The sequence below is a fragment of the Streptopelia decaocto genome (genome assembly GCF_964273445.1).
Source record: "Streptopelia decaocto genome assembly, chromosome: 8".
NCBI lineage: Eukaryota > Metazoa > Chordata > Aves > Columbiformes > Columbidae > Streptopelia > Streptopelia decaocto.
In genome coordinates this window covers 20,574,453-20,596,594 of record NC_138662.1, presented here as the reverse complement: position 1 = coordinate 20,596,594, position 22,142 = coordinate 20,574,453, and the positions used below count along the sequence as shown (strand labels likewise).

The window sequence follows — 22,142 nt, the reverse complement described above, 5'->3', positions numbered from 1 at the left end:
ATGCCTTTTTCTCTCTCTGTGGGTCTGTGGTGCCGCCAGCCCAGGGCTCTGCGTGGGCAGCCAGCACAGACTCCATATAGGACATCACTGTGCATTGGGGATGTGGCTCCTCGCTGCCAAACGATGGGCTTTGCCTTGCTTTAATGGACCCATCAGAAATCAACTGGAATGGTTATTAAAAACCCCCAGTAATTAGAGCCCCACAAAGTGTTTAGGCTGAGCCAGGGCTGCTGCTGGGAGGGAAAAGGATGCGCTGGTGCAGTTCAGTCCCCTCACCCCCTGAAAATGCTGCTCCCTGTTAAAAATCTCAAACTGGTCAAACAAACAGACCCACAGCTGCGTGTGGCTTCACTAAGCTGATGTAATAACCTGTGGGGTTGTGTAGGAACAGATATTTCATGGGGTTTTTATTTGGAAAGGACATAGGCTTCTTAATACAATTCTTCTCTTAATACAATTTGAACTGAAAATTCTTTCCAGAAATAAGTGTATTAACTTACATTGCTATAATTCTTCACTGGTTTGTACCACGCTTTTTTTAACAGTGTGGTATACACACAACTCGTTGCTATTATTTTATTTGTCCAAAACACAGAAACACAGTTTTCCTCTTAACAGCAGTTTCTTTCTGCCGTGTTACAGTATGTGCATTGTTCTGGGTTTCTTTTCTCATTTGTTCGCTGGTGAATGGGCTCCTGCCCAGAGCCCCAGCTGGCAGGGGTGCAGCGGGCACACACTTGCAGCCCCTGGTAGATCTGGGCTACACTAATGACCTCAGTGATGCCGAATCCCTTTTAGCCCAGACGTACAAAGCAGAAAGCAACCACCAGCTTTTTAAGTGTTTTTTTTCCAGTTGACATTTAGCAGTAGTTAAATAAATAGAGATATAAAAGAAATTATGATTAAGAGACTGAATAAAGCATTTACTGACGGCAGTTGATTTTCCTTGCCTATTGCAGAGAATCAAGCGAGAGTTAAAGAATCTGATTTGTCAGACACTCTCAGTCCAAGCAAGGAAAAAAGCAGCGACGACACTACAGGTAGGCGTTTAACTGAGTTTTCTGTAACATCTAATTAGTTTCAATTAAATAATTTAATCACGAGCATTTTCTAAGTGTGGAGAAGGTGTGTGTTATGCAGAGACCAATACAAGCTTAGAGCAGTATTGTCTATTTTGTGGCTTCGTAATTAACTGTTGTAAAGCGAGAAGAACCAAGAGCTGCTCTTTGCTGAAAGAACGTGTACGTGCAAACTGCCTCATCTCTGAAACGTGGGGGCTTGTTTGTTTTTTACTAGATGCCCAAATGGACGACCAAGATCTAAATGAACCTATTGCTAAAGTAGCTCTGCTAAAAGGTAAACTAATTTATTTTTGTAACTTTAGGTGCATAATCTGTATATATATATATCTCTATCTTTTTGTCTGCCTGTTTTTTATTAAACGTGCATTGAAGTAGAGTGCTGAAATTAAAATGTTTTAACCATGGTAGTATGGAAAAGTTGCATTTAAATATCAATAATAATTCTGTAACTGTTCCTGAACTTTTAAGTGAATAAGGAGAAAAATACCTATTTACATAGACTACTTTCCTATTGATTTGTGTAATTAACTAAAATAACTCCTGAGGCTATTTATGGGCATTCCTATTTTGCTCTCATGAAATCATGAAATATCTCTACAATGAATCATTTGCCCTTGTAGTTTTAATGAAGAGCCTGTAAACCCGCAGTTTAGTCTTAGGCTTTGTCAGAGAGCTCTTCGTATGCCTGAGTTTGCCCTAAAAAGGATCTTATTTGCCACAGAAAGACTTTGAAGTGGATTTGTTAAGCAGTCGTGTAATTAAGGAAGAGTGAGAACATCTCTGATCTGGCAGCCGTTTGGAATGTGGAAACGGCTGCTGGAAAAGGCAGCATTCCTTGCTTAACTCTTGAAATTTGGGAAACAAATTAACGGAACAAGAAAATGATGAGACGTTTAATTGTTGGAGTTCCCTCCAAGTATATTTTCATCAATAAACTCTGAGTGCATTTGGAATTTGTTTCAAGTTTGTACAAACTGGAGTCTGGCGATGAGGGAAAAGCTGTCGCACATTAGTACAACTGCCTTCGTTTTATTTTCTTCTCTCCTCCCCACAAGATAAATGACTTTATTAGCCATTAATAACCGCTCCCTGTGACTCATTGCAGAGTTAAAAACAGGTAAATGTTAAACAGAAGCAATAAATGTCCCCATCATATTCTTTAATGTTGTGGAAATGGTCATTTTTCCCCAAAGCTGCCCCATGGGTTAGATGCCTTTGCTTGGGCCAGACTGAAGGAGAAGACATTTTCATGTCTTTTGGGAATTATTTGAATACCTGAGGGTTTTCAAATAGTTATATTTGACTTTTTTTCGGCACCTTGTTGTAATTAATGACAGAATTCCTTAGACTTGTGCAAGAATAGTTAGTCCCGTGCTCAAGAGTTCTGGAAATTGCTCAAATACTTGTCTTGGTTGCTCTTTTTACATTGGTTCTCAAACCAGGTTTTAGTGATGTAAGCTTGTTTCTCGACAGAACTAATGCCAAGCCTGATGATATTCAGTAGTGTTATTATTTATAATTAGAGCAATCCTATTTACTAAGGGATCTTTTCGAAACTACAGTGAGCACAAAAATGATGTTTGCTTTGAACTGAAAGACATTAAAGAAATGTTCAGTTTGGGCGAGACTGAGAAGCTGAGATTTTCTCATGCTTGTATTTCTCAGCTTTTGATTCAGAAGCATTTGAAGCGCATGGAGATTCCCCTATTGCAGTTGAGTGGGAAAGAGCTTTTCCCTTGACAGAGATTGTGCTGTTGCTGAACTGCTGCCGTTGTCCCTTCGGAGCAGCGTTATCTTTTATGGTGTGTCCTTTGAAAACGCTGCCCACCAGAGTTCATTTGGGGTTCTGGTTGGATTTGGGACGCTGCTGTTCTCTCGGACGTGATTTGAGCAGCGTTCGTCAACTCCCCCATCCATTCCAGGCTCATTAAGGAGGGTTGAAACTCTTAATTGCCCCAAGTCTTTATCCATGAGAAGCTGAGAACAAAACCCGTTCAGTAAAGTGCAACTTGGATTTGAAACTCCAGTAATCTGTAAAAGAAAGTCTTTGGATGAAATATGTAGTCGCCTTTGTTCTTTCTGCTCTTATAATTTTGTTCTGGAGAGTTCTAAGAGCCAGTGTGTGCCCTCAGCTCTGCGCGATCCCACCAGTTCATTACTGGGAGCACAGGAAGAGACAAGGAGCCTCTTTTCTCAGGGGATACAGCATGAATGCTTCAGCAGGGCTTGATAAACAATTATTTTAATGAGAAAGACAGAAAAAAAATTAGTTTGTTGGTGACATATACAGTTAAATATGAATGTCAAAAGTATAATGGCAAACTAAACTATAGCTCATATTTCTCTTTTAAATTCCCCCCAAACTTCAGCTCTCAAAGCACCTAATTTGTCTGCAATTGCAAGTCCTCTTATAAACCCGAGGTATATTAAATACACGTTTTAGTTCATAGACAACCTGTGGCGAAGAGCGAGTGTTTTTCTTTAGGGTTTCAATAGCATGGCCAGGCAGGTGCTGGTGTTCAGGACGTGCTCGGTGCTGGTGAGTGCATGGGGAGGGGGGTCGAGTCGCCTCCTCCCAGCCAGAAGAGTTGTGACCACAGCACAGGGTTTGTGCTGGTTCCTTCAGTTCTGTCCATCCAGGAACCCTTGCTGATCTATACAGTGCTTTTAAAACTCTCCAATTCTTGTCTGTTATTTTTTGGTTTATACTGCATGTTATATGTAGGGAATGCTTTTGAGTTTGCGTATGTTTTCCTCCTTTTAAAAGTATATTAATATTTTTGCTAATATTCACCTAATCCAATTTTGAGTTTAACCAGCTTCAGATGCCTTGAATAAAAAGTCGCAAGCCATCCCATGGCAGCGCAAACTCAACTGTTGTACAAACGTGTATTTTAAAGCAAATGTTCTTTCACCAGATGACTTGCAGGGGGCACAATCAGAGGCTGAGGCAAAGCAGGAGATGCAGCAGCTGCACAAGGAGCTGGTTGCCGCCCAAGAGCTGGCGAGGACCAGTAAACTGAAATGCTCTGAGCTGCAAGGTGAGACCCACCCCAGCCTGCTTCCCTAGGGCGTCTATTTAAACTCTGCTTAGCAGGTAGTCTTGAAAGGGGGGCCAGTGTTGCTGACCTCATTCATGTTCACAGATATCTAAAGGGTGAGTGTCAGGAGGATGGAGCCAGGCTCTTCTCGGTGACAACCAGTGACAGGACAAGGGGCAATGGGTGCAAACTGGAACACTGGAGGTTCCACTTAAAGATGAGAAGAAACTTGTTCCCGGTGAGGGTGGCAGAGCCTGGCCCAGGCTGCCCAGGGGTTTGTGGAGTCTCCTTCTCTGCAGACATTCCAACCCGCCTGGACACCTTCCTGTGTAACCTCATCTGGGTGTTCCTGCTCCATGGGGGGATTGCACTGGATGAGCTTTCCAGGTCCCTTCCAACCCCTGACATCCTGGGATTCTGAGATGCATTTCATAGCACTCACATCTGCACAGAATCTCAGAAACTTTTGCTTTTTTTTTTTGTAAATTCTGTATACAGTCCAGTTGAGCTCTGACTTTTCGGTTCAAAATAACCAATATATAGTTTTGAATACATACTTGAACTCCATATATTTCACCCTTATACAATATATTAATCTCCAGATTAATCTGTATTTCAGTCAGATAACACAGATAATTAAGTGGCTTCAGCAGCTCTTTGTTTAGATCATCCTATCAGATGTGCAGCTGTATCATCATCCTCAGCAGCACTGAGGGTTGTTTTGACAGGCAGTTGTATCGTTCATTTTAACTGCGTATTGTTCAGTGTTCTTTATGGGGTAGATTTACAGGGTTTTTTCTCCTCCCACAGCAGTTTGCATTTAGCACACCTGGAGTTTTCAGATCAGGCAACAGATTGGATTAATTTCCAATTAATTGTAATACTACCACAATAATGGAATGATGTCTTAGTATTAACTTTTAATTAAACTACTTACAGTTACTAGCTTCGATGACTTACTGAAATAATATGATTGCTTAATCTTTTCAGTTAAGGGGAAGTTGTGACTAAAATTAATGACACAGCTGAAATACTTCTTACTAACAAACAATTGTGGGCACATTTTCACTTCCATGTGCAGCGCTGTTGGAAGAAGAGAGAAAAGCCTATCGAGTGCAAGTCGAAGAATCTAACAAGCAAATAAACGTTCTGCAAGGTAGGAAATTATATTTCTTCACCCCACTCTGATAGGGAAGATATAGAGCTCTGGCTGGTTTAGTGGCATCATAAGCACTAATAAAGGAAAACGTTAATTGAATGAGTGTTTTCAATCTGATTTCTTTCACCATATTGTTGAATTTTATTGTGCAATGTTCTACGGTTCTAATCACAACGTGGAAAATGCAGAAGAGGGAATCGATGGTTCAAATTGTTCTGCTGTTTGTGGTGTTGCTGTTCCCAAACGTTTAGGGGGTGACACATCCCACAAGTTGGGAAGAGTTATCGAGGTGTCTGGGTTCTCTCTCGGCCGCCCCAGCAAACTGTAGCGGAGAATAAAAAATCCCAGCAGCTTCACTCAGTAACATTCCTGAAGTGTTTTAGTGGAACTGATGTTTGAATCCAGCCAGCACAACGGGGCTTCGTACGTTTGTCACAGAGAAGGTGCCACAGAAACTGCTGAGGTCCTGTCTCTACGTGTGAAGCTCTTCAGATGAACAGATTGGTAAAGAGAGGAGATCAAGGAACTTGTCATGACTTACTTAACAAAAAAAACCCGAAGCATTCGGTTGAGATGAGGTAATGGCTTACCTGAAACTTCCATTACGTCTCATATTTAGTTCTAATTGCTCTGAATTCTGCAGCACTGGAATGCTTCAGAAACCATTGCGATGTTCTTGGGAGTAATTTCTCCGTGTAAGTTATTTCTACACCACCACTGAATTTTTGGAACGTTTCAGTGTGTTTGGATTTTGAGTCGTACCGTGCTTGTTTTCACACCCGAACGGTTGCAGGGACAGTTGTTCATCAACAATGTGGACAGAAGGAAAAATGAGATTTCCTCTTTGAAATGCTGCTGTTACTGAGAAGCAGAGATTTAGCTTGGCCTGATAAAGACGATAATATCTGGAAGATACAGTTTGCAAAAATCCCTCATTTGCTCCTTAGTGGGCACCTCCTGTGAGAGCAAGGCCTAATTCTTGGTGCTTTAGAAACGTTTGGTTTCTGAACCGATTTGTTTTGGTGTGTTCAAGGCTTCTAACATGAGGATACATGGAGAGGCCGTTGTGAACGTGTGGTATGTTTTATTTCGGTCAGATCGTTCTCATCTGCTTGTTTTCTATTCTGTCAGCGTAAGCCTGGAGAGACTGTTTCCAAACAGATGAGGTGGTAATGCCTCACGTTTATTTACAAATTCATCATGCTGCAAATGTCTCTGTTACGGAACACACAAACTGTTTCATCTTACACAGAAGTGCTGCGAAGTCTCCTGTTGTCTATAATAGCTCTTATGCATGACAATATATAATAATTATGGGGGTTTTCCCACACTGTCTTTTTCCTGTGGAACTGGGTAATTCCCAGGTTCTGTAGTTTGTCTGATGAGCTCAATGTCTTTCTGCAGCCTGGTTAGGGAAATAAGTTGCATTTTTCTTCTCTGTCCATGAACAAACAGCAAAGTTTCTAGATGGTACCTGCATATGAGTTCTGCCGATGTTACTGTCTGTGCAGCTCCTGAAAAACATGGAGTGTAGTTGCCGTGCAAGCGCAAGGCTCTCGAGGAGCCTTTCCATCAGTTTGTGCCAGGACTCGCTTGCTTCCTCTGTCTCATCTTGTGTCACGGATTGAGAGAACACAAATAAAAGCTCTAGGAAGGTTACTCAGCCTTTTTTATCTCCCGCATCGCCTTTTCTTGCCCTTCGCTTCTGAAACATGTACGTTTAGGTGTGTGATTCTGACCCTCTACAGTATCTTATGTTAGGTTTTCAACTTCTTCTGGGAGCCGTTCATTAATTTAGTGATTGCTTTTCCCCTTGTTAAAGATCAATGAAATACATGTGAACTCTGATATATATTCTTTAAAATTAAAGACTTTGCTTCCATCAGTCAGGGTTTAGCGGTAGTTTTGTTGTCTTTCGTGCTTCCCTTTCCTCCATACGGCCCTTTTTCAGCTGTTTGCCCTGGATTCTGTCTGCATGCGCGCTTAAGAAAAATAGTTGTGCTCAGAGAAGAGATGGTTAGTAATGAAACAGTTTTGAATGGGAATAATTTATGAGGTTTGCTTTATGCAGAAATGTAAAATAACCTGGCGTGTATGTGACTGCTGCACATTTACAGTAAACCACAAACACTAAAGGACGATGTACAGTTCAGTTTATTTGATGCAGCTGTACCTGTCAATTAAAAATTAACCTTGCACTTTGAAAAATGCTTTTGTATTTGGCTTCTTTAGTCCCATTAAACATTAACAAGTTGAGAAAGGGAGTTATGTGGTTTAGATTTTTAAAAATACTAACATTACTGTATGCTTTCCAGCTCAGTTGCGAAGGTTACAAGAAGATATTGAGAATCTTCGTGAGGAGAAGGAGAACGAAGTTTCGAGCACTCGGAACGAACTTGTCAGCGCTCAGAATGAGATTCTGTCCCTGCAGCAAGTGGCGGCGAAGGCGGCGTCGGAGCGGGACACGGACATTTCCGCGTTGCAGGACGAGCTGCAGACGGTGCGAGCGGAACTCGAGCGGTGGCGGAAAGATGCCTCGGATTACGAGAAAGAGATCGTGAGCCTGCAGGGCAGCTTCGAGCTCCGCTGCCAGCAGTGCGAGGAGCAGCACAGGCTGGAGGCCGCTCGCTTGAGAGGTACGTGGCGAAGGGATGTCCCGGGGGAGCATCCTGCTCCATCGCTTGGCTGTCACTTATCCCCATCGCTATTATTTGTGTGTTTCTTCGTAGTCATTTACTATGTGTGTATATACACACACATGTGTTTATATATGTGTATCAAGCCTAATAGTGTTACAAAAGCTGGTTTTAATTGCAAATTAAAATTCAATAGTAATTAAACTCACATTAAATTGTAATTGTCAATTTTGCCTCTGAGCTGAGGTACCCTTAGATATTAAAAATAGACTAAGTATAATTCCACTTAGAAAAGATAGAAAAAGTTTACTATGTAAAGGATTGATATTGGTCCACATTTCCAAAAGGATTTGTGTGACTTCTGTATAATTTAAGCCCATAAATGGATAGCTTCACTTGAGACAAAAAACTGTATTTTATGGTTTAATAAAACACTTGATGCATCTCATTTTTAACACAAAAATGTTAAAAGAAATTTAAAATTAAGACTTTATTCTGGATGCAGGATGTAGAGATATATACAATATACATAATATGTTATGCTGAGCCAGCATAGGGTTTTTCTGGGCTCACTCGTTTGCGTTTCACTTCACCTGCGGTGCCGCCGCATCCCGTGGGGACGGCTCGAGCGCTTCAGGAGCTCACGGTGAAACTTTGGACAGAGAAACTGGAGTATTTCAAGTGCGCTTTAAATCCCGAATTGGTTACTCTTTGCGAAGTTGTCAGAGAAGCCTTTTTCCAGTTCAGTCTCTGTCGTTGCATTACTGGGTAACGTTGATTTCTATTTTACCAGGGCCCCATTTATTTCAAAGGTCTCATTTTCACCCTTTAGATCCTGCTTTAAACATTGTTCTTGTAGCAGAGCTGTGCTGTCAAGTGTTTTGAGCTGTTTGCTGGTTTCAAGTCTGGGAAATAATTTTCTTCAAACACAGTTTTCTGTTCCCGTTTCTAAAATACCAGAGTAGACCCATAAACAGACTCTTTTCTACTATTTTGTGCCTTAGAAAAACCTTGCGTTGAAAAAAAAAAAACCAAAACATGAGGTTGTTCCATGGCTCACAAACCTCGAGACATTGTCATGTTTTATAGGTGCTTGTGAGAGAATTCCTATGACATGATTAGAATCAAATATATTTGAGATTTGTGACCGATATCAGCTTTTCCTCCATTTATTAGCTGGTGGTACTTGAAACAGCCATGAAATAGTTTTACTCGATTCAATTAAATGTGATTCCTCGCAGGTGAACTGGAGAAGCTGAAGGCGGAGTGGAGCGCTCTGGAAGCCGAGTGTGCGACACTAAGGAAGGAAAATACTTCGCTTACATCCGAAGTTCAGCGACAAGAGAAGGAGCTTTCCAGGTCAGCTGAAGAGGATTTTGTTGGGTTTTTGCATCCTAAAAGTGGTACTAAATGTCTTATGGTGTTTATATCATAATACTGAGCAGAACACACTTCTGTGCCAAAGTGTTATACCGAGCTATTTTTCCTCTATTTTGTAAATGCTTCTGTATTACTTACCAGTCATGTTATGTTGTCATAAGGTAATGTGACTTGGTTTTCTGCTTTGTTATAAGGACTTGGCAGCATGCATTGGGGAATATTTACATTTAACAGTTATCCTTCTACTTAAAAGATAATAAACTGCGTAGATTTCCTAACTTACAATTTACTCAGTATTCAAGGTTGGAAAATGATTCCATGTTAAACAAAAATAATGTGTGAAATTTTGGAGGATGCCAAGTGCTTTAAAAAAAATCTCATTTCTTTAAATGTAAAGCATGTGGAATCAATTGGGTTTTGTTTTCCAGCTCTCAGAAGCAGAGTTTAGCGCTGACCAGCGACATAAGTGTTCTTGAGATGTCTCGAAAGGAGCTTGAACATCAGATGGGATCTTTGAGAGAAAAGCACCAGCGGGACGCAGCCAGCCTGAAAAGCCAGCTCAGCGAGGCCGAGAGCCAAGCGAAAGACGTTCAGAAAGAGGTAACGCAAAGTATCATTTCTCTTTTGAGAAAATATAACGCCCAGTGACTGTGACTTCTAAGCTAAAAGGAAAAATGTAAGATTTCTAGAAACAAAAACTTTTCATACTTTTATGGTAGTTAGTTACACATAAACTGAGGTTAGATCTCAGAAGATTTCAGATAAAATGATTTGTGTGCATTTTGGGAACTTCCTAAAGTTTACTTCTGTGCATTACCCTAGTGAATTTAATTTTAAGCTGTTCAGACAGGCAAACCCATATTCAGAGTTTTCCTGAACACTGTGGGATAGTTTCATGAGCTGTTCCGAGTCAAGGTTAATTCTTTCGTCAGTATGATCTTCCTAGTCAGCTTTAAGCTCTTTGATGTGGCAGTGGGGCCGCACATCCGTCACAGAGGTCTCTCTTCATCTTACTGGGTCTCTGGGCTCCTGCTGATGAGCGAGTGCATCAGGAAAACCAGCGTTTTGAGCACATTTGATGTGCGTGGCCTGTGCAGGTCGCGGTGGGAGAGGCCGTGGCCTCCAGCAGTTCGTTGCTTTCTCTCAGGAGCATTTTGAGTGAAGTTTTCCCCCGTCACCGCTTTTAGTTTCTCTTGCAGTCCTTTGCTTTGTCATTTATCACCCGTGTCACATTCCTTACCATTTGCAGAACTGGAAAACCCCAGCCCTGTTAGTCTGTGGTTTTGTAATCGGATGTATTTGTAAAGACGCTTAATCTTTTAAATTATGGTAAATGCCAGGACTGAAAGTCATTGGTTCTGTCCTGCTAATCCCTGTCACGAGCGCTGCTGGAAAGCTGCTCGTCTGCAGAGAACATTGAACAGGAGCTTGAAAAAGGTGCAGCTGCCGGTGCTGTGGGAACTGAGACACGTTCGCCCAGCAGCGGTTGTACCTGAGCGCAATGAGGATTATGGCATGATAGTAATAAGGCATAATATTTAATTAATGCCTTTCTTTGAGTTTGAGTTTGCTGTGTGGGAAGAGGGTTTGATTTACTTCATGCAGAATATTGATTTTTGCACCTGTTTTATTAGTGTAGGGATTTAATCTACAGCCTGGGTGTTAGAGCACTGTTTAAATGTAGGAGACTCCTTGTTCCCCTGTTTCTTGTTTTGTCTTCAAGACAAAGTGGGTAGTACCAAAGGTAGTACCAAAATTCCATTCTGGTACAACCTGTGCAGATTTGCAGGTCATTCCACTTGCAATTATGCATGCAGGTTAAGTTTACAGTTGTGTATGGCCGTAGATATCTGCTCTCATGGAAACATCTGGCTTAAATAGCAGTGAACCAGAACTTAGAAAAATGTCTTCATTTCAGAGAGCGATATGTGAGTAAAAGCTGAGCAACCCGTATCCAAATGAGTTAAGCATTCTTTTTCAAGATGCTTTTGTTTTATTAGTGTTTATCACAACAAATGTTCCTTCCTTCCTCCTGCTCCCACTTTACTTTGGCTCTAGTTTTGACAGTCCTTTCCAATATCATAATGAGCGGTTGTTTGGTAGGAGAGATGAATCATGGCCTTGCATTGACTTCACATTTCCTTGATTTTCGTAATCTTAGTCCTTCAAAATCAGCAACAAAATCTTCATTTAGAACACAAGCAAATCTCAACTGAGATTTTTCTCCCCTGCTTTCATGAAAAGGGGGTGTGTTGATCCAGGGTGAGTTACTGGAGGCAGATGGCAGGAGTGGCGTCCAGGCTCCCAGCGCGTTCTCTCTTTGCAGTACGAGCGGACGCAGACGGTGCTCTCGGAGCTGAAGGCCAAGTACGAGCTGGCCGAGCAACAGAACCAGTCGCTCTCGGAAGAGCTCAAGCAATGCAAAGAAAACCTGAAGCTGCTACAAGAAAAAGGAAACAATGTAAGTCTGTACAAAATATGTGGGGAAGTCCGGTTGTGACACGGGCAGTGCTGTAGGTTGAGGGAATACGAAGGTGTCAAATAGAAAAGGACGGACTTTAAAAATAAATAAATAAATAAAAAACCAGCTCGGAATCAGATTATGTGCAAAATTCCATTCTGGTAATACCTGTGCAGATTTGCAGGTCGTTCCACTTGCAATTATGCATGCAAGTTAAGTTTACAGTTGTGTATGGCCGTAGATATCTGCTCTCTTGGAAACATCTGGCTTAAATAGCAGTGAACCAGAACTTAGAAAAATGTCTTCATTTCAGAGAGTGATACGTGAGTACAAGCTGAGCAACCCGTATCCAAATGAGTTAAGCATTCTTTTTCAAGATGCTTTTATTTTATTAGTGTTTATCACAACAAATGTTCCCTCCTTCCTCCTGCTCCCACTTCCTAGCAGTGGTTATCCCTGACCGGCTCGCGCTTTAAACAGCGCAGTTGAACTGTCCTTTCTAGTATTGAAAATATTCTTTTCTTTTGCAATTAATTTGAGAGATGACATCATTAGAATTGAGTTTTAAAGCAAGGGGCAACTTCTTTTTATACTGAGGCTTCTGCAATCCCCGGCTGTTAAGGGCGCAGGGGTGGGCACAGCCTTGTTTTGGATCCTTTACCACCCTGGGGTGGCCAACGTTTGGGTGAATACTCTTGCCACAGCCGATTACTGAATGTAAACCTCTAACGTAGTAGAGCTGTCAGACACAAAGAATTCAAAGCCCTTTTTGCTTTTTTCAGCCATATTTTCAGGAATATGATGTTACAATTCTCTTGGAACCTTCTTCATGCTTAGAATTCTTCTGCAATGCTCAGATAATATTGAGTTACTAAAGTAGGCAGAGGTCAAAAACAGCCAGAAAAAACCCATTCTAATAGAATAGATCCCAGTGAGTAAGTAATTGTGAATGTGAGATTTTTCTGCTCTGTTAAAAATATTAACCTTGGGATTACAAAGATCAGTGGAAAAAGAGTGGTAATAGAGGGACGAAATACTGTGAAGGGAATTGGAGCACATGATGGAAGTGGCAAAGCTCGCAAGGTAAGGGAGACTTTAGGAAGAATTTGAGGTGGGTATGTAAATGGAATTAGGAAGCCCAGCAGTGGCCAGGTCTGAGTTGTGACACTTGGAACCTGGAGGTCAGGGGATGGTGAGGAGCATCCAGCCGTGTAGGGCCTTGCAGGACAAGCTACTCGCAGTCAGTAATGCCAAACATATCTATCCTTTGGGTTATTTGAAGCATCATGGATACTGGGCTGAGTTCCAAGGTCAGATTTGTCAAGTACCATTGTCTCCTGATGCTGGAATCATTATCTGCTACGTCATTTCCAAGGACGCTGTCCCACCAAAAGTGACTTCCCGCTGTGGGATTTGTTCCCTTTTGTGGCCCGTCTGTTTGCATATCTTCATATTCTAATACAAGATGCTCATTTTTGGTGAAGCACTTTGTTAAATGCTCCTCGACACTGAGGAGATATGTTATATATTGATAAGTTTGTGAGGGGGGAAATTTAATCGCTTAAAGATAATTTCATTTAATGCGGTGGATATTTATCATCTGTTTCATTTGCCAAGATGCCACAGCCATGAATGTGTATAACTTTAAAAAATAATAATAATAATAATAAAGTGTAAAAAAAAAAAATCCATAGGATTGTTTGGTGAACTAACAAATGCTACAAAAGATGAAGCTTCCGCACTCCACTGGGATGTCATTTAAACATTAAGTTTTTTACTTAAGTTTTACTTTCAAAACGTTGCAGTGTTGTGTTCTGAAACGCTTGGCAGTGTGGTTTACTCCTTGTGCTTGCATGCTTATAGTCACTGATGATTTCCTGATGCGCTTTATGTGACAGATTTATCAACGTGAATGGTTTGGGAACATGAGCTGCTCTGGTTGACTTAAACTCTGACGCTTTTTTGAACACTGCTGGATTATTCCTACCAATGCGCTTTCTGGGGGAAGGTGGCACTCTGATTTGTGGCACCAACGACAAAAATCATCCTGCATGAAAATGACTTTCGTAGTCACACACGATTTTTTCTATTAAATATTTGCCTTGATTAAAACAAATTTGAATTGAGTGGCAGAGACCAGAACACCTTCTAAGATTCCTGTGTTCTGAGCCATATTGAAGGTGCTATGATTGACTCCTACAAATTCATAACAGGATGAGATTCTATTTATGAAACACAATGTTTTAGAAAGTCTTCAAGCATTAATTTATAATTTATTTATTTGACCGAACAAAATCAAGGCGGCTTCAGCACAAAAACAAGGTCTTAAAATATTTAGCATGGTTTGAACTTAACCTCTGTGTGTCTTTGTGTGTGCACGAATTTACCAGCGAGGATGCAGAGAAAGCAGGTGTCTCCCAGGACAGCTTAAAAAGAATTTAGGGCCATTTTTGCCTCTAATTTATCATCATAAGGCTAGAGGCTGCCTGTCCAGGATGCGAAGTAGTTTATAGTTAGCTGAGCAAATCTATAGGTGGTTCTAAGGAGGCCGTAAGCTGAAGGGACGCTGCGCTCTCCCAGCGAGCTGCTTGGGCAGCCGCAGCGTTCCAGCCATTTTTCAGGGTCACGTTTGCTCCCCAGGCTGCCGACCTGCCAGAGGTGCTGAGATTGGGGCATCTCTATGGAAATGTGCTTCCCTGCTCTCTGGTGACGTGGTGCGGGTTGTGCAGTCATGTTACGGTCTCCCGGAGGTGTCTGGAGCACCGATGACATAGTTGTAGGTGATTCACCAATGGAGGAAGAAGGTGGTTTTTCCTGGAGGCTGGTGATGGAAAAAGGGAAAGGCTGACCAGCGAGGAATGGAGGAGCTGGAAAATTCAATATCTGATGGGAGTCTTTCTGCCTTAAGAAATCCAGATGGGATTTCCTAACGCTTAGAAAAACTAAAACCAACTATAAATAAGATACAGGCAAATCAGTTTGAAGATTTGTATTGGTTTAAAGTGCTAAATTCCAAGTTGTGACAAGAGGTTTCTTAGAACACTTTCTGCTTACTCCCCTTTATTGTTAAACACCCTGTTCATTGAAGTAGAACGGTGTACTAACTGTGTATACCAGCTTAGATAATGCTGTATTGTGTTAGATGTCTTTAATACATTTCAATTAAAACAAAACTCACTGACTTATTTTCCCCCCTTCTCTAAATCATCTTGACCTGATTCATTTATAGCACAAAGTGATTTTTAATATCCCTTCCCTTCTTTAGCCTTCCATATTACAACCCGTCCCAGCCGTATTCATCGGCCTAATCCTGGCTTTCCTGTATTGGTGTTACGGCCCATTGTGGTAGCGACAGGTACAAGCACTACGTTCAGTCGATGTATGTTTGTCCCTCTCACCTGTGTGTGCCATTTCTGTATAAAGTCGTGCATGGTGAAATGCTCACAGGTATTTCTTTCACCTGAAGCAAACCCTTCATTTAATACGCCATCCTCTCGACACTGGCGGGCTGAGCGATCAACTAATCATTAACATCTGTGTGATTTCTTTAATTCTAACAATGAATTTCGTTCTAACTGGTTCTGAATGTGCCTCTTCTACAATAACTTGGTCTCAGTTTGTCTTTAGCGAATGGGCTTGGCTGCCTTTTGCTCTTGCTGCCGTGCTAGGGCCTGCGAGAAAACCGCATTGCTTCATTAACCGTGCAAAATGAAGAGTTTGCCTCTAAATAATAATCAAAATCAACAAGCTTTGGTTCCTACTTATGAACTAAGAAATTCCTCTCTGGCTCCAAACACTTTAATTTTTCGCACTATTGCTATGAAGATGGGGGAAAAAGAAAAAAAAAAAATATAAAGACAAGATGAGAAATATGTGGTTGGTTTGTATCCTGAACTCTCAGCTTGCATTTTCTCTAACGTCTCTCAGTGTGTCCTCCTCTCAAAATGCTGTTGTTGTCATGGAATGTTGTGACAGTCCGTTAGAAATGATGTTGTCAGCACCTGCTGCGAACTGGCTGCATAGATGTGGGTTTGAAGGTTCCAAGCTGGGTTCCCGCTGCCAGTGCTGTGGGCTGTGTCTGGGGCAGCCCTCCCGTATTTCTGTGTCCCGCAGCCCTCCCGTGTTTCAGAGCGGAGTTCTTTGAGGTGCGCTGGAGCTGGAGGTGCAGAACTGCCCCCCGTTCTGCTGCTCCTCAGTCACGGAGAGTCGTGGAGTTCCCTGTGCTAGAGCCGCGGTTCGCTGGGATGCTCTAAGCCAGGCCTAAGTGCAGCCGGGCTCAGGGGTGACGCTTTAGTGGTGCCAATCACTCAGGCCTTTCAGGAACCACGGGGTAAACTGATTAGAATGAATTAGAACAAATATGATATTGATTTTCTTTTTCTCTCCACACAGAGACAATGGCCTTGGATGCCTGTGATGGCAGCTCTGGTTGCTGTGACAGCCGTGGTGCTGTACCCAGGCCTAACCAGAGCTTCTCCATGAGAACTGTTGTTGAATCCATACACCGTCCTCCCTTTAGAAGCTGGCAACATTCATATACTGAGGGAAAACAGATTAATTCTCTTCCTTTTTACCTCTTAATACAGCACAGCTCTGCGTGAGAACAGCAGTAGGGTCATTTGCTTTAAACTGTATAAAATGTATCTGTCTATAAAGAGGGAATAAAATTGTGATTCATCATACTGTGAGCAATATTTTTGCTTACAAATTCATGCAAGTTTTAAATTAGTGTCTTGGGATTCTGAATACTATAATGGTGGCCTAAAGTAGGCTTCTCGGTACCAAATTATTTATAATATAATGGCTAGGGTTGTGGACACTTGCTTTAGAATCTGATTGCCAGATGTCAAAGGAAGATGACATGAATGATGTGGACGCCCAAGCCAAGTCACCTTGCAGATGCTCGGCAAACAGATGCTCAGTGCCTTTCAGTACGAGATTATTTTTTTTAAAGAAAACCCCTCGTATACCATTTTACTGCTGTCAGTCACTGAGCTGTTGGGAACAAGGCTTAACAAACTTCTCTTTACCACGCCTTTGCAAGGAAGCATATTTTTTCTTTGACGATGATCGCTTCATTAATGATTTTTGGGAATAAACGCAATTCATGTCCAGCCTTAAAGAGACACTGATGGCGAAGAGCAGCGTGGAGCGTTTGGAGTGCGCGTGTGCGAGTGGAAGCGTGTGTGTTCTGAGTGGGCCCAGCTGTTCCTGGGAGCAAGTTCTTGGTCATGCGATGGACATAGTGCAGTGGTTCAGCTTATGTTAACTTTAGTTTGAATGTAATTTATTAAATTTCATCTATTTAAAGAGGTGCATTCTTTGAAAGTCTGAATGCTTTCTCACATATCACATGTATCGATTTATTTTTTCAGTCATTTGATACTTTCCGACTTGAGCTGGAGAAGCTCTTTGGATAAGCTTTTGTTGACGTAACTTTATTAAGAGAACTGCTACAGTGCGGCTGTGATTAGCTGAAAAAACATCTAAGATACATAAAATACTACAAAATTGGAATCATTTACCTGAGGAAGTATCGTCAGGTGAAGATGGTTTTAATTTGGTAGGAGAATTTTGTGCATCCTCATCACACGGCTGTAAGTATGATGCAGTGGTCCCCATTACAAAGTGTCTTTTCCTTATCTAAGTACTATAACTATTGCTATTTGCCGACTTTTGGTGGGAATCACTGTAGTTAGTGCTCAATTAAATGTAGACTGTAGTGGTCTTGTTCAACTCAACAGTTCTGTCCAAAAAGTTTGTTAAAGACTTAAATAATATGCTAAAGAATGATAAAGTAAAATGGCTCTCGTAAAGCGAACTTCAAACTAGGGAGGTAATCTCAGCAACTCAATTGGCTTTAAAGAATGTTATGGCAATCGAAGGATAGTTTAAATATTTAAATAGAAATTTAGCATATAATTTACTTTGTGAGGTTTTAAGGGTCATTGTCCTTTAATTAAAGGTTCTATCTTGAGTTACATGGGTTTTGCTAATGGGAGGATTATTAGTTATGGAAAAAATAGTCCACAGGTGACTTGTAGAAATAAATCTTGTCATTTAGTTCATTCATTTCATCCTTTTCAGTTGCAGGAAGCCACCCAACCACAGAACACTCGTATGCCAGTGGTACTTAGTACCTCTTGTATATAGGTTATTGCAAATATTGTTCTGAAATGCTTAACTTCAGAATTACATTTTTTAAAGTAAATAATTGTTTTAAATCTATTTTGTAAAGATATAAAGATACAATAGAATTTCTGGAGTACAGATTAAACTATTTGCACTAACACACGTGATGTGCATGATTTAATAAAATAACTTTACTCTCCCTATGCATGTTTGAGTTGAATGTCATTTGGAAACAAAAGATTGATGCTAAGTTCCCTTTGCACTAGATCCCGCCACAGTTACTAGGCACAACGTCTGCAGCATGTCCAGTAATAGCAAAAGAATGATTATATATATATTTTTTTACCTTGTATTCCACATTTTGCACTGGTTTCATTGTTTTTTTTTTTTGTCTAGCGGATCTCTCTCCTGGGGTTTTTCAGAAAGAAAGGGGGGAGGAGAGAGCGAGGAAAGGCTGGGGAGCATCATTGCCTTGGAGGTGGGAATGGGAGAGACGGGCTGAGATTGGAGGAGCGGTGGCTGCAGGGAGCGATGGCGATGCCCTTCCCGGGGACGGTGGCGATGCCCTTCCCGGGGATGGGATCCCGATGCTGCCGCCTCTTCTCCAGCATCTCGTGCTCCGTCTGTCCCTCTGAGCTGCTGTTTGTCCTCCCCGCCGGCAGCACGTAGAGGGGGTGTGAGGAGGTGGAGTGGAGCCTGGGGACCGAGGTCCCTCCTGGTCCCAGCGAAGGTGCCACCAGAGTTCCCTGGGACCGACCTCGGCGTGTCCGCGCTGCCCTTAGGTCCCGCGTACCAAGCAGTGGGTTTGTTCTTGTATTAAAGACAAATGTTGTGTTTTCCGAAATCTTTAGAGACTCAGAGAGCTGGAATTAGAGACCCGACAAGGCTGTATTAAAGGAGAAAGATTTCCAATGTATTTCCGTGCATGTGTGTGTATAAATACTGTATACACAGGTGCATAGTACACGTTGCATGGGGGTTTGCGCTTCCACGTGTACTTGTGGTTCCCTAATACGGTGCCTTTCCCGGGAGTTCTTGACATTTGCATGTTCAAAATGATCAAGAATGAGCTTAAGTGCACGGTTCACTCGGTTGTGAGGACGACTGGGTCAGGTAACGGGGACGCTGCGGTTCTTCAGTACTTGGAAACGAAAGCAGCGAGCGGAGTTATTTTACAGGCACTCTATGCACAAACCGCTTGGATTTTTGTTGTGTTTCTTTATAGTAAACGTGGGTTTTATGTTCATATTTAGGTTCTTGTAAGGCTTGATTGGCTGAGCCTTGGAGCTACTGTAACAAGAGCAGCTTTTCCCAAGCCTGTAAGATGCTCTAAGTCTAATTGTAAAGTGCTCTGAGCTTGCGCTGAAGTTTGAGATTTTAAAAAGGTTCCTCGTACTAGAAAAATGAGAGTTGTTTTATCAGTTCCTAGTTCAGTTGGGAAGATTTAATACAATAAAATATCTGAACGCTTCTTCAGTTTTGTCTCGGTGTCACGACTGAGGCACCTTTTTTAAATTTTGAAAGAATTCTACCTACGCGGGGATGACAACAGCAGCCTGTTAGTTAAAGATACAAATATACAATACAGAAAAAATACAGGGTAGTTTTCCTGTTCCTTGTAGCTGAATTAAATGCATTCTTCCAGAGTCTTAGCCTGATTCTTCTTGCAGAATCTCTGGGGATTTTGGTGCTAAATGGAGAATTGTGAGTCTGCACAACATATTGCAAAGTTTTCAGGTGAAACAGTGTTAGTGAAACTTCCTATCAAATGCCTGATGGCTGAAGCAAAGGTAATAATCTGTGCACGTATTCCTAAGCCTTTTTACCTTTTCTATTCAAGTCTTCTGAAGTACCTTACCCGTTCACATGTTCTGTGTGCTCTACATAAGATTTTGAATGTCTCCTGCCTTAATCTGTAGGGTTTTACCACTTGCGAGAATCATTCCTTCAGCTGGAATCTCCTCCGGGGCAAATCCCCTGCTGAGATTTGTCCCGCCAGCAGCATCTGAGGCTTTCACACCACCAGGGACCTTTATTCCCTCTGGTTTTTCATCCACCATCAGCATTTCATGAGCAACCGTCTCTAGATTTCGAGTCTCCATTACCATAGCGGTCGGTCATACGAAAGAATTAAAAGCCATATTGTGTGCCGCTGTGTCTCAGGCAGATAAGAGAGCTCTGGATCTGCAGGGCGATGGCTTCCAGCACCAATCTCCTCATCCCGGTCCCTCTGCGTGCCTGGGGACACACAACTCCGCCCTTTCTCCCCTGCTGGGGAACTGGGCTGCACTTTGGGTCTCCCAAGTCTTCCTGGGGTTTTATAATAGTTTGTCCCAGCTTGTTCAAATTAGTGAGCAAAGCTTTGCCCACAGAGCCACGTTCTGCTTTAAAAACCATGGGTGCTACCAGGATTTGGCTAAAGGCTCCCAGAGGTGGAAGGTAAATTAGCAACTAGAACAAAAGTTTCAGGGGCAAGGGCCATTGGAGGCTCAAATTTCCATGAGCTGGTGAGGGGAACTCGTGTCTGATTGCTGTTCTGGGCATCGCCGTCATGAAACTTCACGGATTTCAACATCAGAAGCATAACGGCAAGAAGTTAAGCATGTATTCTAGACAGAAAGAATTCTTTAAGAACTTCAGGAAAAGAATCAGTCCCCTCTCTAGGTAAGTTACTTGAGCAACTACTGTGCTCTCAACAAAACCCCAAACCCAAGCCTGTTGTGAGTTTGTCTCGCTTTGGCTCCCAACCATCGGAATTCAATGTATCTCTCTTGGAGGATGTTCTGCTACTGCAAATGTCCTGATCCAGGTTTGATACCATGATCCAAATACCTTCCCATCTTGCTTTATATTAATGGATGGAATTATTCCTTTTTCTTCATCCCTTCTTCAACTATTTATAATTTTCAGAATGTTTTTTGAAGAGTAGATGCCAGGACAGAACGTGTCCTTACCATTAAGACCTTACTAACATCCTATAAACAGACGATAAGCTTTATATCCTGCTCTGCTATTCTTACTTGGCCATTTACCAGAACTCTTTTGGGGTGTCGCCAGAACCAGATCCATAGAATGATTCCTTCACTGAGCTTTTGCCATCTGCCAGCCGTTCTTTACTCTGGATTATGAATTACAGCGATAGTGCAGTGGTCACTTTTATTGGAATGCCCGATGATTTACAGAAGTCTTGGTTGAATAGCACCTATATTAATCACATTTTTAAAAACTTACAAAAGTGACATTTTGTTGTAATGAATTATTCTGCATTCTGGAGTCGTGTACTGATCATTTCCCATGGATCACTCGGATTTGCTCGGATCTGCAGGTGAAGCAGAACCAGCCCCTTGCCTGAGATCGCACATTTACTCTCTCAGCCCCATCACGTTGTTCCCTGTTGCTGCCGCTTCCCTCCATGAGGCTTTTCTCATCCTAAGTTGTTCACGTGCCCGTGTTTGAATCGTTCGGTCTCCTCCGTTGTGCTGGGGTTGTTCCGGGGCTGGCAGTGCGTTAATGGGTTGTGAGGCACCGCGGGTGTGCATGTGTGGACGTGGCTGTGCTGAGGCTGCGCTTGCATGTGCTCAGATCAATGCCCGTTACTGGTCATTAGCGACCGTGAGAACGGAGGTGTAATTGGGATTCTCAGCTATGGCAATGCAGGTGTTAGAATGGAGATGGAGTTCTTCTATTGCGTTTGGCGATACACTGAAAATGCAGATGTGCTTCCAAACACGTAATCTCATTGGATCTGATGGTGAACAAATCCAAACCTTGGGTTAAACTAAAAGTACTTTTTTTTTACCTGATCATAGGTTACCGATGAAGTGATCAATTCATTCTGTTCTATTGGAATAAAATGTATCCAAAAGCTAGCCCGTACCTTTATTTCTGAAGGAACACCACACATGCACTAGGAGTGGTAAAGTGCTGCCTTCAGAGTGGAATGCATTTACTATTTTAATCTTTTCGTGCCAGATCAGTTATGAAGTTTATATTCTATTTATATTTCTTGTAAGGAGTTCTTGCTCTGGAAAAGACTTTTATTGGGTATGTCATCAGTTTGGATGTGACAAAACTACTTGTCTTGAATAATACAGTGGCTCTTATTTAAAACTGTTCCAAATATGCAATATGTCTTTTGAGATGAATAAATGGTAAAAAATACGAGAATAAATTTGCAACACAACAGAAAGCTGGTTTGTATTGTACATAGTCTTTCCTTCAGCCTCACTCCAAACCTCAGCACTCCGCAAT

The 22,142-nt window shown here is 41.9% G+C and overlaps 1 protein-coding gene across 24 annotated transcripts in view; it reads left to right on the top strand.

The window, feature by feature from the left end:
• Positions 1-18,094, top strand: part of SLMAP (sarcolemma associated protein) — a 66,797-nt gene extending 48,703 nt beyond the window's left edge. For 10 of the 24 annotated variants that reach the window (XM_082059798.1, XM_082059793.1, XM_082059795.1 and 7 more), the window contains 9 exons: positions 960-1,040; positions 1,297-1,356; positions 4,001-4,123; positions 5,205-5,279; positions 7,598-7,918; positions 9,160-9,277; positions 9,727-9,898; positions 11,625-11,759; positions 16,152-18,094. In XM_082059798.1, the coding sequence (XP_081915924.1) occupies positions 960-1,040; positions 1,297-1,356; positions 4,001-4,123; positions 5,205-5,279; positions 7,598-7,918; positions 9,160-9,277; positions 9,727-9,898; positions 11,625-11,759; positions 16,152-16,241 (1,175 nt within the window). In that variant the 3' untranslated portion in view covers positions 16,242-18,094. Of the gene's footprint in view, positions 1-959; positions 1,041-1,296; positions 1,357-4,000; positions 4,124-5,204; positions 5,280-7,597; positions 7,919-9,159; positions 9,278-9,726; positions 9,899-11,624; positions 11,760-15,024; positions 15,115-16,151 lie in introns of all 24 variants that reach the window. The other 14 variants (XM_082059794.1, XM_082059789.1, XM_082059807.1 and 11 more) reach the window with 4 other exon arrangements.
• Positions 18,095-22,142: the final 4,048 nt, after the last annotated feature.